At 41.2% G+C, this 14,403-nt stretch overlaps 1 protein-coding gene and 1 long non-coding RNA gene across 4 annotated transcripts in view; one reads left to right on the top strand and one right to left on the bottom strand.

Moving 5' to 3' along the window:
• Nucleotides 1-14,403, top strand: part of SORCS3 (sortilin related VPS10 domain containing receptor 3) — a 586,644-nt gene that overhangs the window by 466,597 nt on the left and 105,644 nt on the right. For both annotated transcript variants that reach the window (XM_077877720.1, XM_077877721.1), the window contains exon 8: nt 12,777-12,866. In XM_077877720.1, the coding sequence (XP_077733846.1) occupies nt 12,777-12,866 (90 nt within the window). The remainder of the gene's footprint in view (nt 1-12,776; nt 12,867-14,403) is intronic.
• LOC144301145 (uncharacterized) lies at nt 1,008-13,941 on the bottom strand. Of its 2 annotated transcripts, none has more exons than XR_013367931.1 (4): nt 13,690-13,941; nt 13,433-13,565; nt 2,849-2,967; nt 1,008-1,024 (listed from the first exon to the last, which is right to left on the bottom strand). It is a non-coding gene; the product is annotated as an uncharacterized LOC144301145 (long non-coding RNA). The 2 variants fall into 2 exon arrangements; XR_013367930.1 differs by lacking the exons at nt 1,008-1,024; nt 2,849-2,967 and adding exons at nt 7,298-7,430; nt 9,321-9,671.

Below are 14,403 nucleotides of genomic sequence, written 5' to 3'. Positions count from 1 at the left end.
AATTTCTAATTATTCAGGAAAATTCTGTATATCTTTTGCTATATACTTTTTGATATATTTACTTATTTTTTTACTAACAACTTTTTAAAAGATTTTTTTTTATATATTTAGTTTTTAAAGTTGTATTTAAATTCAGTTAATCAACACATAATGTATTATTGCTTTCAGAGTTAGAGGTTTCAGAGTAAGACTGATTCATCAGTCTTATATAACACCCGGTGCTCATGACATCACTTGTCCTCCTTAATATCCATCACCCAGTTACCTCATCTCCCACCCCCTTCCCCTCCAGGAACCCTCAGTTTGTTTCCTATGATTAAGAGTCTCTTATGGTTTGTCTCCCTCTCGATTTCATCTTTTTTTTTTTTTTTAGATTTTTTATTTTTTATTTTTTATTGGTGTTCAATTTACTAACATACAGAATAACCCCCAGTGCCCGTCACCCATTCACTCCCACCCCCCGCCCTCCTCCCCTTCCAACACCCCTAGTTCATTTCCCAGAGTTAGCAGTCTTTACGTTCTGTCTCCCTTTCTGATATTTCCCACACATTTCTTCCCCCTTCCCTTATATTCCCTTTCACTATTATTTATATTCCCTAAATGAATGCAGCCACTCTGGAAAACTGTGTGGAGGTTCCTCAAAGAGTTAAAAATAGACCTGCCCTACGACCCAGCAATTGCACTGCTGGGGATTTACCCCAAAGATACAGATGCAGTGAAACGCCGGGACACCTGCACCCCGATGTTTATAGCAGCAATGGCCACGATAGCCAAACTGTGGAAGGAGCCTCGGTGTCCAACGAAAGATGAATGGATAAAGAAGATGTGGTTTATGTATACAATGGAATATTACTCAGCTATTAGAAATGACAAATACCCACCATTTGCTTCAACGTGGATGGAACTGGAGGGTATTATGCTGAGTGAAGTAAGCCAGTCGGAGAAGGACAAACATTATATGTTCTCATTCATTTGGGGAATATAAATAATAGTGAAAGATCTACATTCTTGATATGAACCGCCTCTGCAAAGAGAAACAAATAAATAAATAAAATCTTAATAAGATTATTGAGCAATGTGGTGTAAAGTTTTTATTGGAAATGTCAAGCAAAAATGAAGCACGGTGTTTATGTCAGATACCGCGCAGCAAAAACACTTAATAAAAACCTACAAGCACCCATTGTTTCTTGGCATTCCTCCGAAGCACCAACAACCAGTGTGACCCACCCTCTTAGATCCTGCTTCCTGCAACCTCTGTAGATTTGCTGTGATCTTTTTCTTCTTTCAAGATTCATCCCCACCTTATCCCCATCAGTTCTCTCCATCCCTCCCTTGGATATATAGAACACCACAGCCATATCCTGGTTACTCCATTGTTTCCATCTTCAAATCCATCATTCCATTCAGCAAACGGAAAGTCCTTTAGTGTCAAGAACCCATTCTTCTCCAAAGGCAGTGAGTGGCAGTGCCGGTCGCATTCCATGTATATAAAATATATTGCACACACATGCCCATATATTACATACTCTATATTACAGGGTGTGTGTGTGTGTGTGTGTGTGTGTGTGTTGTGTGCACTGATTTTTTGCTGATTATAGGAGGAGCATGAAAATAAGTGGAGTAAAGTACTCTGGTTCTGAGGGGGTATTTCTTTGGCACCTAGCCTTAACCCAGCTCAGAGGACCATATAGCATTTATCACTGATATTGTCATTTGTACATCTTATATGTTAGGCTTGTTTTTACAAAGAAATGGTTAATTCCATGAGGTCATAGGCCTATGACTCCCATGGTACCTGATGCAGCCTGGGCACAAGAGTGCTGAGTATGTTTTTGCTCAATGACTGATAAATACAACATAGAGTAGAATTGGGGCAAGTATCCATAATTAAATCTCTAAACATGAGCAGCATGCAAGGAATGATGTGAATTTGACCAAACCCTTAATTAACATGTAGATTCAGCAGTAGGTGGAGAAGAACATCTCATAATCTGCTTCTCTGTTTCCCACAGGAAAGCACATTCTCTTATCGTCCCTGGTTTTCCATGTTGTGGTGTTGCCAAACACTCAAGGGAGTATTTGATGTAAAATCACGACCCACTTGTGAAAACCCATGCAATTATCTCCACTTTGTCTTTTTTCTGATCTTGACTCAGCAGACACAGACTGAAGCAGCCTGGCAACATGAAAAGAGCCTGGGGTTTCAAGTCAGAAGTTCTGTGGTTGGCTTTGAACCTCACCTTTTAGTAACAAGATGACCTAAAGTCAGGCCTCTTAATTCTAAAATGTGGAGGTAATTAGACCTCCCTCACAGGGTTGTGCCCTGACCAAATGAGATTCAGTCCAATAATACAAACTAATGGCAAATAGAGTACTCTACAAATATTAGTTGTTATAACATGGGTGCTAGGAACTAAGGGTAAAATGGGAATTTAGCACATTATCTACTGTAGAAAATAGTACAACAAGAGAATTAAAACGTACCCGGTTTCCAATAATTTTGAATGGCAGCTTATAAGGCAGCAAGAGGGCCACAAAGAGCCCTAAAAATCAGAAGAAAAGATGAATTCCCCCTGGGAAATTGGAGTGGGGAGGCTTCCTTAGGGAGATAGTTTGTGATACAGGTCACTGTGAATTCAGTGATGTTGGAGACTTCTCATGATCCGGGTCATGATAAATCCCTCAAGGCAATTGATCCTAAATTAGCCATTCTTTGGAAAGACTCTGCAGGTGACACTTTAGGCTTGTTCCAGTTGTACAGTGTAGTGGATGTGGTTCGAGAGCCAAGTTCAAATCTGCACTCTGCCACTTTGGAGCTGCATGATCCCATGCATGTCAATTAACTTACCAGTAAAGTGGGGCTGCAAAGTCCCATGTCCACAGGTCCTCCATGTGGCCATTGTGCAGGACAGCAGACGGTGCCTACAAAGTATGAGCACAGAGCTTGACTGTCCAGCGGTGCTTCTGCTGATGGAGGACAGGAAAAGAATGACACGGAGAGTACAGTGGGGAGGCTCCAAGTAGCAGTTGGCATCTCACAAATATTCATGGCTCTCTTGGGGAAGTGGCAGTGTTTCCTGAGAAACAGGTTGACAGATGGTTTAAATCTGTCCACTGCTGTCCCAAAATTCACTCATGAAGCATGCAAATCCCATGTTGGCGAAGTTTTGTCATATCTCGCAGCCCACACATATTTCCAAGGCCGTCTGGAAATCCCATGTCCCAAAGAAGCATCCTTTCTTCTCTAGAAAATTAATGACTTTGTTTGCCTTGCCCTTTTAGGATATGTAAAATATCTTGAACATATCAATAAAATTAATCATTCTCTAAGTGGCTATATACGCCTGCCATTCATCTTCTGTGGCTGAATACACTTCTGTTCTATATCTCTGCCAATCCACTTCCTGCTTCCCTTGTGACATCCCTTATTGCCCATCAGTCTACAGATAGCTATAGCCTCATTGGCAAATTTCAGTGTCCCCATGATCAATAGAATGAGTAGCTGGATCCACAGCTTGATTTCTGTCTTCGTCTGTTCATACTGCTATAGCAGATATACACCATATAACAGAATCTTATATACAGACAACAGAATCTTTCCCACAGTTCTGGATACTGGGAAGTCCAAGATCAAGGTACTGGCAGATTTGGTGGCTGAAGCTAACCCATTTCCTGGTTCACAGACATGTGGTAGAAGGAACACTGGAACTCCCTGGAGCGCCCATGCATGAAGGCTCCACCCTCATGAACTAATCACCTCCCAAAGGACCCACCTCCACATACCATCACATTGATGATTAGATTTCAACATAGAAATTTGTGGAGAACACAAACATCCAGTCTACAGTAATTTTCTAGTGAAAATAATTCTAACATCTTTGGGTTTTTAGGTACATACTACAGGTCAATTATAACATTCTAATCATTACAGTTGTAGGACACTTTACAGTTACATGAAAGCATTTTATTATCTCATTTACTTCTCTATAAGAGAAGGGTAATTATTTGCTCCCTTTTTATAGAACAATAGCCCTAAAACTCTAAGAGATTAGTTACCATGCAAAATTGCATATCTGTTAACTGGTTAAGCTGAAACTAGAAACACAGATATTACGTATTCCAGGACCTTACACCCTTCTTCCTTCCTTTCCTGTCCCACTATTTTGTATTCATTTTCTGAAATTCTGGAATACTAGAGCAAAGGCAGAGGCTGGTGTTTGGCTTGGGAAGATTTCAGTCAATTAATTGACCTCATAATATCCACCTATAGTAAGGAAAAAGGCTATGTGAGGTCTCAAGTCAAAGAGAAAAGTTATGTAAGACTGTTGAAGCTGGGCTCCTTATAATCTGCTCCTACCCCCTCAGTCTCATCTTTCCCAAAGCCATATGGAGTTCACAGTCCACTAGGAACAGGGACATTTCTGAGAGGATGGGGGGGATGTTTTGGAAACATGTCACTTTAGGGTTTCCATGGGTATTGCTTTCTTTCTTTCTTTTCTTTTTTTTTTTAAAGGAAACTCAGGTATCCTGATCTAGAACACTCAAAGAGGCTGTTTAGGTTTTAGCTTTTTAGCTGTTATTACATTAATTGGGAGTATCAAGCCGCTTCCAACTTTTGAGCTCCAAGATGACAATTCAAGTCCATTGTCTGCTCTTTTTTTTATTTCTACATTTAACTTTGCCTTTTTACCCTCCCCATCCCACCCTCATTCCCCGCAAAAGAACTTAAAGAGGAAAGGTAAAGGATTTTCATCCTGAAGAGGCAGATACATGTCCTAAGAACTTCTTGCTCTCCCTCTAAGTCATGAAAGCCATAACACGAAGATAAGGCTTGCAGCCACAAATGGCTCAAGTCTCTGGCACAAAACACATTGGCTTCATGGTCTTCTCCATGAAGTCATCCTTCCTGAAGACCACAAGAAGAATTTCAATCCTCTGTCCCTGGTCAATCCTGACCAGGTAGCCCGTGTGGCTACCCCAGCACTTCCTAAAGCCTCCTGTTTGCATATATAAACTGCCACCATAGTCAATCCCCAGTTGGCCCCAAGATGTTGCACTGGTGCAGGTAACTGTACTTCTAGCTCAGCAGGGGTGAGTAATATGCAATGACTGCTTAGTATGTGCCAGCATCAGGGTTAAAACTCTTTACATGCTGTACTGTGCTTACTCCTTATACTAATGCATTAATGGATAGTATTGATGTCTCCATTTTCCAGAAGAAATTAGGAAGGTTAAATCAATTACCTGTTCAAGGTCGCCAAACCAGCAAGTGGCCAAAGCAGGATTTAAACACAGGTCTGGGATCCAAACCAATGTACTATACTGCTAAAAAATCAGAGGAGGTGTATTTTTTTTTTAAATATGTCCTTGGAAACTTACCAAGTCCAGACCCTTTACTGTATTCAAAGTAACAGTCTCAGAGTCAGGCTCTTCTTTCCAAGAGCTGTCGGTGGTCTAGACACAAATCTTCCCCCCATGCTTTTCTAACTCCCCACCTTTTCTCTCTCTTATTACCATTCCCAAGGGACAGTTAAAGTCCCAAGAAATTTCTTGGCAGGGTGGGTGAAGGTGGTATTTTGTCAGTATGTTTTTGCTTTGGCCAACCTCAGTATTCATCTTCCCTCCAGCACGTCCCCTACAAACACATACACACGCTCTCTCTCTGTCTCTCTCTCTCTCTCTGTCTCTCCAAATTGAGAGAACAATATTGGCTTCAGTGTCAACCATCTTATTCCAAATCTACTCTTCGTGAGTAGATTTGGGGGTTGTTATGTTAGGGCCCCAGTAAAAGATTTTATTGTGTTAGGGCCCCAATAAAAGATTTTATGTGCAAATCTGTTTCAAAGGAAGTTCAGCCTCAGCACAGTGTATGCATGGTAGGTAATAGACTCACTCTTTCTAGAAACAGGCAGATAAAACTGCATATTACATTAATATCACACAGCCTCCAGGACATAAAATGAGCAGACACCAGTGTGACAAACACTAAATTCAACATCAAACAGTCTAGCAGAGGAGATGGCTTGCTGGTAAGATGTCATGTTGTTCCAAATGCCATCCCACAAGTTTTGTTTCCAACCTATAGTATGGTGCCATAGTAAAACACTTTTGGCAAATGACCTTAGGATGGCAGGGGCAATGTAACGTGCTGTGCAGAAGCCCCCAGGGCCATCCCAACACTTAGAGCAACTTCCTGATGAGACTGATGGCTATTTATTGACTTCCTAGCCCAGCGGTTGAATCGTGCTCCTTTGTTCTTGAAAGAGAAATGTGATCTTTGAAGGAATTATGTAGGTGGAGAGGAAGAGAAAGGCCTAACAATGTCAAGATTTATTTTAAATAATCTGAATAGAATTAATGAGCAAAGAAATTGGAAAAGTTAATTGTGCATCCTAACAACTATGCTCTTCCCTTTTGTTTCTTTGAGGAGGAGGGAATGCTGCAGAGGCTTGTGTGGGAGTCACTAACGGAAGCCTGTACAGGTGGCCACTTCTCTTGTTTAGGCAGATTATTCACATCATATTGAGCCCAGCAAGGTCCTCTAGCTGTAAAATCTCCTAAATGCCATTTTCTGCATTTCTCGTGTCAGCCAGATTTCTTTCCACAATGGTCCCTCTTACTCACAAATTCTAGGAGCAGCACTGTTAACTCCTGTGCAACAACAGAGCATTGATTTCTCAAGACTAAGAAACTGATATGATCCCTTACGTAAAAGGATCTGCCTTGTTGGTAGGCATCTTACCTGGGAAATTGGAAATTGAATGACATGGGATCCATTCCTATCCACAAAGGTTTGGAAACCTAACATAGTCCAAGGGACCAGCATAAGCTTTGCAGTCAGATAAACCTGAGTTCTAGTTCCAGCTCCACCATTTAATTGGTGTGTTTGAGTATATTGTGTAAATTTCCTACTCCTCAATTTCTCACCTGAACATAAAATAGAAGACTGGTATGTACAGAGGAATGGTGCTTGGCATATGCTAAATACTCAGAGAATATCAGAGAATATTCTATTAGGGCACTACTAATATTACCAGCAATAATAATAGTAATCATAATTAGTGTGGATATTAAATAATATCATGAATTTAAGGCACTCAACACAGTAGATACTTGAAAGTATTCATTTTTGCTTCTCTTTTCAGATCACTTATGAGTTCTAGAGATACTATGAGTTTTCCTCTGTCTATGGCAGAAACAGGTTCAACATGACTCCAGGTGCTTTGGTTCCTTTTTTTTTTGGCAAATCTCTCTCTCTCCCCTAGGACAAGCCATCATCCAGAAGCAAGGAGAAATGAAAAAATAAAAGATATGTCAGGTTAGACTTGGTTACGGCAAGAATGGGAACAAGTCAGAAGAGACAGATGTATTTAATGGTCAGTACATTTGTCCAAAGGAATCATTTTCACTGGCCAGGAGCCCAATTAAACCTGTAAAATGGAAATCCAGAAAATCAGATTAACGAGCCAGTCATTAGTGAGGAAAAGACCCAGCTAATTCAGTGTTTAGCATGACGGATGGGCCCAGAGCAAATAATTGGATGACATTCATCATATGTAAAATAAAAGGTGTCACTGAAAGGGAAAGTGGTAATAATCTTTGGGATTTACAATGCCAGCAGATTTGCTTGTGAGGAAGAGAAAAGTTCATCAAAATAGATTAATAGTCACTAAACTTTATTCTTTTCTTATGTGGTTGCCAGAGAGCCATGCAAATAAGAGTGGAGAGGCAGCAAATGCATGGGTTTGATTATCATCCCAACATTGTGAGGATTCTGCTCTCAAAGGAGAGTGCTAGAGATAAATTCTGGTGACCATCTAGGGACTGGATGGAATGGAGAGTTCTTCAGTGCCACCGTGGTTTAGTTACTAAGCAATGGAGGAAGTCAAACTCAAAGTGTCTCTGGTTGAGTGGATTAATCCCCACAATTCATTATTCAGTTAGTCACTGCATATTGAGCCCCTGCTCTGTACATGACATTTTGGGGATGCACTTATTCCTAGTTAAGGGCTTGGACACAGGTAAGAGTCACAGATTGGCTGTAACAGCAAAAGGCTGTGTGGTGTCGAGCAGGTTAGTTGACCACTCTCAGCCTCAATTTCCTGACCTGTAGAGGTACTATATATTATTTAATATATAATTAAAATCAAGTGAAGTATGGTATATAAACTGCTTATTGTCCCATTTTCTGTGTAATAAGCTTTCTTTGCATGGTAGTCATTATTAATCTTGTTCTATTCCCTTGCCTCCTCTCTTCTACGAAGACATTATTTTTAAGATACACCATCAACGTCATGACAGATTTCCTGGGCTTATGAACAAAAATAAACATAGATACACATGCCAACTACAAGATTTTTACATGTTTTAAAATACATCTTGGAATCAAGACAATGTACTGTTGTTATAGTGAGATGAGTAAGATGAATGGAGACCCTTCTTAGTCACAAGAGGAGGAGAACAGGTCTAGAGCCAAACTTTGCTAGGTTCAAATTTATCTTCTGTTGAGCAAGTCACTCAGTACCTTATAGGCTCTGAAGGGTTGTCATGAAGATTAAACTAGATAATTTATATAATGGCTACATGCAGTTCTGGAGCATAATAGATGAACTCAATCAATGACCATTGTGTCATTACTTTTATTACTATGTATTCACCAATCACTTGCCATGAGTCCAGCACTGACTAGGAATCAGGGAGGTTGCAATCCTATAATAAGACATGGAGGGAAAATTGTAGGACTATGTGCACCACAAGAGTAAATGTTGAAAGGGCTGTAGGAATAGAGAGGACAAAGTTCAAGAATTGAGAGGAGAGAGAAATTGTAATGATTTGGTGGCATCCAAAGCCCTTCCATGAACCCATGGGTCTTACAGAGAGGTTAAACTATCAGCTGGATGGTTCAGAGAAGTACAGAGAAGGATACAACCAGGACAAAGCAGAACTGCAGGAGCCAGCTTGGTATCACTGGGAGATACTTTGATATCATAGATACTGGAAGAACCTCTGGGTCCCTGGGGCTTCATCAGCCCCTTAGTAGTTTGGATTGTCCAAGTGTGTGTCTGAAGTATAATCTCCTTCTTTGATTTTTCAAGCACGAAGTCTCCAGGTTGTGTGTGTGAGCTTGTGTGTGTGAGAGAGAGAGTCTGTACTCATGCAGGATTGTATCAGGCATGGCTCAGCTCAGTTCCCGAGTTGGTGAGGCCCATCACCCTATTGAGGGGACCACTCTGTTCTCCTTTGACTCTTCGTGATTTGGAAACCCCAGGAGACCCAGTGTTGTTCTATGGTGCTGATCTGATGCTTGATGGTACTCTCACCTTGTTCCATATGGAGCCAACTGAGTCTTCTCAGGAGAAACTTCTTTTAATTAATTGCGTTCTGACCAGCATTCAGTGATAGGACTAGACCTCTGTGATGCCAATTTCCTTTCCCAAGGCAAGTTTGGTAATATTCAGGGTGTCTTCTGTAGAAAGCTGCTTTTTAAGCATATGACAAGTGACCAGAGGGCACCTGGGTGGCTCAATGTTTGAGCATCTGCCTTTGGCTCAGGTTGTGATCCCAGGATCCTGGGATTGAGTCCTGCATCGGGCTTCTTGCAGGGAGCCTGCTTCTTCCTCTGCCTATGTCTCTGCCTCTCTCTGTGTCTCTCATGGATAAATAAATAAAATCTTTAAAAAAAAAAAAGAAAAGTGACCAGAACATATATTTTGGGATTTAACAATTTTATCACTGGATATGAGATCTCCTTTGAGGGTGATGAATATCTTTTAGAATTAGATAGAAGTTGTGTAATGCAAATGGGCTAAATTTGTACTGAATTGTACATTTTAAGATGTTAATTTTATGTAGTAGGAATTTCACTTCAATTAAAAAAAAACTTTACGGTCATTGTCAACACAAAATCAGGAAAGTGGCTATATCTCAGAGAGAGGCCAGGGTCAGGATAGGTGCAGGGCATGGAACCACAGAAGTGTATGTCATTTGTCATTAAAATTCTAGTACTGAGCTGCTCAGAGTGTGGTCCCCAGACCAACAGCATCAGCATCATCTGGAAACTCATGGGAAAAGACAATTCTTGGACCTCACCTCAGATTGATCAATTTAACGGCTCTGTAAGTGAGACCCAGAAGTCTGAGTTTTAAGCAGCCCAGGTGATTCTGTTGCAGCTTAAGCTTAAGCACCACTGTTCCAATTCTTAGGTTGACAGGTGTACATGTGTTGGTTTTATAATTTATAATTAAAACACTAATTCACAAAGATGTTACGCACTCCTATGTTTATTGCAGCATTACTGACAATAGCTGAATTATGGAAGAAGCTCAAGTAGCCATCAATAGATGAGTAGATAAAGAAGATATGAGATATCTGTATCTATCTATATATAGATATATATCTACTCATATGAGTAGATAAAGAAGGTATGAGATATTTTATATACATATACATACATAATGAATATATATACACATAATGGAACATCACATCAGTCAGCCATAAAAAATAATGAGATCTAGCCATTTGCAACAACATGGATGAATCTAGGAGTATTATGCTTAGTGAAATAAGTCAGAGAAAAACAAATACCATATGATTTCATCCATATGTGGAATTTAAGACACAAACAAATGAACAAGGAAGGAAAGACAAATGCTAAAACAGACTCTTAACTATCAGGAACAAACAGATGGTTGCCAGAGGGGACCAGGGGCAGGGAGGATGTGAAATAGGTGATGGGGATTGAGAGGATACTTATCTTGAAGAGCACCTAGGAATATCTAGAATTGTTGAATCACTATATTGTATACCTGAAACTAACATAACACAGTGTGTTAACTAGACTGAAAAAAGGAAGGAAGGAGGAAGGAAGGAAGGAAGGAAGGAAGGAAGGAAGGAAGGAAGGAAAGAAAGAAGGAAGGAAAGAAGGAAGGGAGGGAGGAAGGAAAGAAGGAAGGAAGGAAAGAAGGAAGGGAAGGAGGAAGGGAGGGAGGGAGGGAGGAAGGAAGGAAGGAAGGAAGGAAGGAAGGAAGGAAGGAAGGAAGGAAGGAAGGAAGGAAAGAAGGAAGGAAGGAAGGAAGGAAAGAGAAGGGAAAGGAAAGGAGAGGAAGGAAATTATAGGATGAAGCAAGGGTTAGGAGTGACTAGGTATTCAGTACCAAAGATTATATTTTAATCTGATTCTATGCAATTGAAATTTATTTTCAAAAGAGAAAGATTTGGGACACCTGGGTGGCTCAGTGGTTGAACATTTGCCTTTGGTTCAGGTTGTGATCCCAGGTCCTAGGATCTAGTCCCACATCAGCCTGCTTCTCCCTCTGCCTCTGTCTCTGCCTCTCTCTGTGTCTCTCATGAATAAATAAATAAATAATCTTTAAAAAATAAGAAAGAAAAAGACCTCTTAGCAACTCATTGATGATAATATGTGAATGCCCCACCTCTAAGTCAATCCAGAATGATATAGATTCAGAACAGAGGTCTTATCAAAAAACAAAAACTAAAAAAACAGAAATCTTGGAATACAGGACATGAACGGCTCTAAGTAGGAAATAGAGATGCAGGGATAGTGCTGAACGCTAGGGACAAAACCAGTCTCTCCTTTTGATTCATAGCTTAAGTCTTTGACCAAGTTTTTTCCAAGGTTGTGCCTTCACACAGACTCTAATATTTGCTCTGCCTGAGAATTTGTGGGCTTCCAGTCTGTGAAGAGCAAGGGGAAGCCATGGGAGATGCCACCTCTTGGAGTGAGGAGCAATGGGTGGCTTTCAATAGAGATGTGACACCTCGCCTGCTCCTCGTAGCTGCTGTGGATGGGTGCCAGGTTTGGACTAGAGTGGGAGGACTGGCCCATCTCCAGCAAGTGCTTGGTGAGAACAGAGCGGGTGCCTCCAGTAATTGCCTCCTCGGCACAGCAGCCGTGTTGCTATTGTGGTCCTGCTATTTTCTCTGAACAGTCTATGGTATATTCTCTTGTGAATATTAATGTCCCCCTGAGTTAGGACGATTGGGCTGAGAGCAGCCATCTGCAGAGCTGTGCCATGTTGGCAGGACTTTTCAACAAGCCCCGACCAGAGGACCATTCCTTGGAGTGGTTTCCAGTTCCTATAAGAATCCATCTATGCCAAGTGAGATTACAGAGTTTGACTCCCTCAGATGGCAGAGCTGGGACTCAAACCTAGAATTTCTCACTTTCTGGTCCAGAGTTCTTCCTTTGACCTTTGATTCCTTTAAATAACTTATACATGGAAAGGACCAAAAAATACCCTCTCAGTGCATGGATTTGTAAATATGAAGGGAAAAAGATTGTGCTCAGATGAGAAATGAAATTAATTTCAAAGTAGCAAGAGGTTTTAGCCAAGAGTAGTTATTTAGATTCAGAAAAAAAGTTGTTTCACAATCATGTCATGATTGCAAAAGATTAGATACTTATTTCTTAAGGCAGAATAAATCCATCATGGGTACATCCTGCATCAGTGGCTTCTGTTATCAGTTGAAAATATTTATTAGGTGTGTACATATATGGAGCATAGTGACCAGAGGCGGAGACCCTGCTCTCACAGAAAGTGTCAGCCACTGAGAAATACTGTTGTGATTGCTCATCTGTTGTCTAAGTGCCATGACATAAGAGCAGCTCAGTGCTGTGGGACCAGAGGCTAAATGCCAGCAAGGGATATTCTCTAAAAAGTTATCACAAACGGATTGTGGCTGTTGATGGAGAAGCTAATACTTTTCAACTTGGCCATGATCCCTGATGCCATCTGACTTCTTTGTGTTTCCAGGTAACAACTGGTGGAAGAGCCAGCTACTACGTGTCCTATCGAAGAGAAGCCTTCGCCCAGATAAAGCTACCCAAGTACTCCCTGCCCAAGGTACACACCACCTGCTGTCCCAGGTCCTGCCAGACAAAACAAAAGGGGAGATGCTGCCGTGTTGGGCTGTGAGGAGGCATGACTTCTACCTGGGAGATAGCTGGCATGCAGCCTGACTTCCCACCGTGGGGGGTTGGTCTCTGCTGATGTCCCTGAACCTGGGTTCTGTGTTCCCCTCTCAGCATGGCATGCAGGCAAGAGCTTGGATTCCCTAGGTCTCATACATCCTGGATAGTTTGGGGTCATTGCCCAGTGAAAAGGGAGCTAGTACTCAGTCTCTTCTGGGGGTCCTTCCCTCTTGCCAGAGCCTTCCTGCCAAATAGAGGTAGAGGCTCAGAATGGCCCAGGCAGGATCCCAGATACTGTGTGTACGTGTGTGGAGAGGTGCACAGGTGAGTCTTGTGTAGTTCATGCTTCTCTCTACATTTTAATGTCAAATGTAAATGCACTGCCTATGTTTCTACTCCCTTCTTCCACTATGAGCAATTAAAAAGGAATAATTTACTATAATGTTAATATCAAATGATGGTATTTTAACTCCTGTTTTGGAAAATCATAAAACTTACCCCATAGACTCCATCCCTTGTGAATGATGTCTTCTTGGAGGAAATGGATCTTAGAACCTCAATCTGAACATGGACAGGATACAGTCGCATCACTTAATGAGGCTATGGAAAAGCCAAGTCTCTGGTTGGCCACCTATCAAATGTAATGTTGCAAAGATTTGGGTCTGTAAGCTGGTGCTGGGAAACATCATGAAAGGCTAAATGAGGAGTACATAGGTGGGAGGGATTATGGGACAAGAAGGTGGGTAAGTGTCTACCTCTGGTTGTTTTATTCATTCATTCACATAGGCATGTATGGATTCATCCATTCATTTGATCCTTCTTTTATTCATCCATTGAACAGTTCTTTCTCCCATTTAAGCTTTTACTCTGTACCAGGCACTAATTTAAGCTCTATGGATAGAGTAGAAAATAAGCTACAAATGATCCCTGCCTCCATGGAGCTTATATTCTGATAGAGAAGAGAGTCCCTGAACAAGGGATTGTAGGTGTAGGGGGTGTTATAGGTATAGAAGTTCAAGGACCATTGTGACATAGTAGGTGGAACTTACCTATATGGACAGTGAGGATGAGTTTCCTAAAGAGAGTGGGGTTTAAGCTTATGTAAGAGGGTTAAGGAGTTAACCCTGCAACAAGAGTTGGGAAGCCAAAAGACATGCATAAGCCTTATTTTAAGAGAGAGAATATGGTTCATTCAACAGACTACAACACCATTTAAGAAACTGAGTTGTAGAGAAATGGAGAGGCCAATGAGATGAGCAAGGACTGTTTTAAGTAGCCTCAGGAGCCACGGGAATCAATTTCTCATTTTCTCTGCCCTCTCTGTGACTGACTAGTATGGGGCCATCATATAGCATTGTGGTTGCAAAATGTACCCATCAGATATTCTAAATCCAAGCAGGATCCCTGAAGTTTGTCATGCTCTTTCAGAAGGAGAAAGACCCCTTGCAGTAACTTGATGATTTCCATGT

Source organism: Canis aureus, chromosome 29, assembly GCF_053574225.1.
Source record: "Canis aureus isolate CA01 chromosome 29, VMU_Caureus_v.1.0, whole genome shotgun sequence".
Taxonomy (NCBI): domain Eukaryota; kingdom Metazoa; phylum Chordata; class Mammalia; order Carnivora; family Canidae; genus Canis; species Canis aureus.
This window is presented reverse-complemented; position numbering and strand designations above follow the sequence as displayed.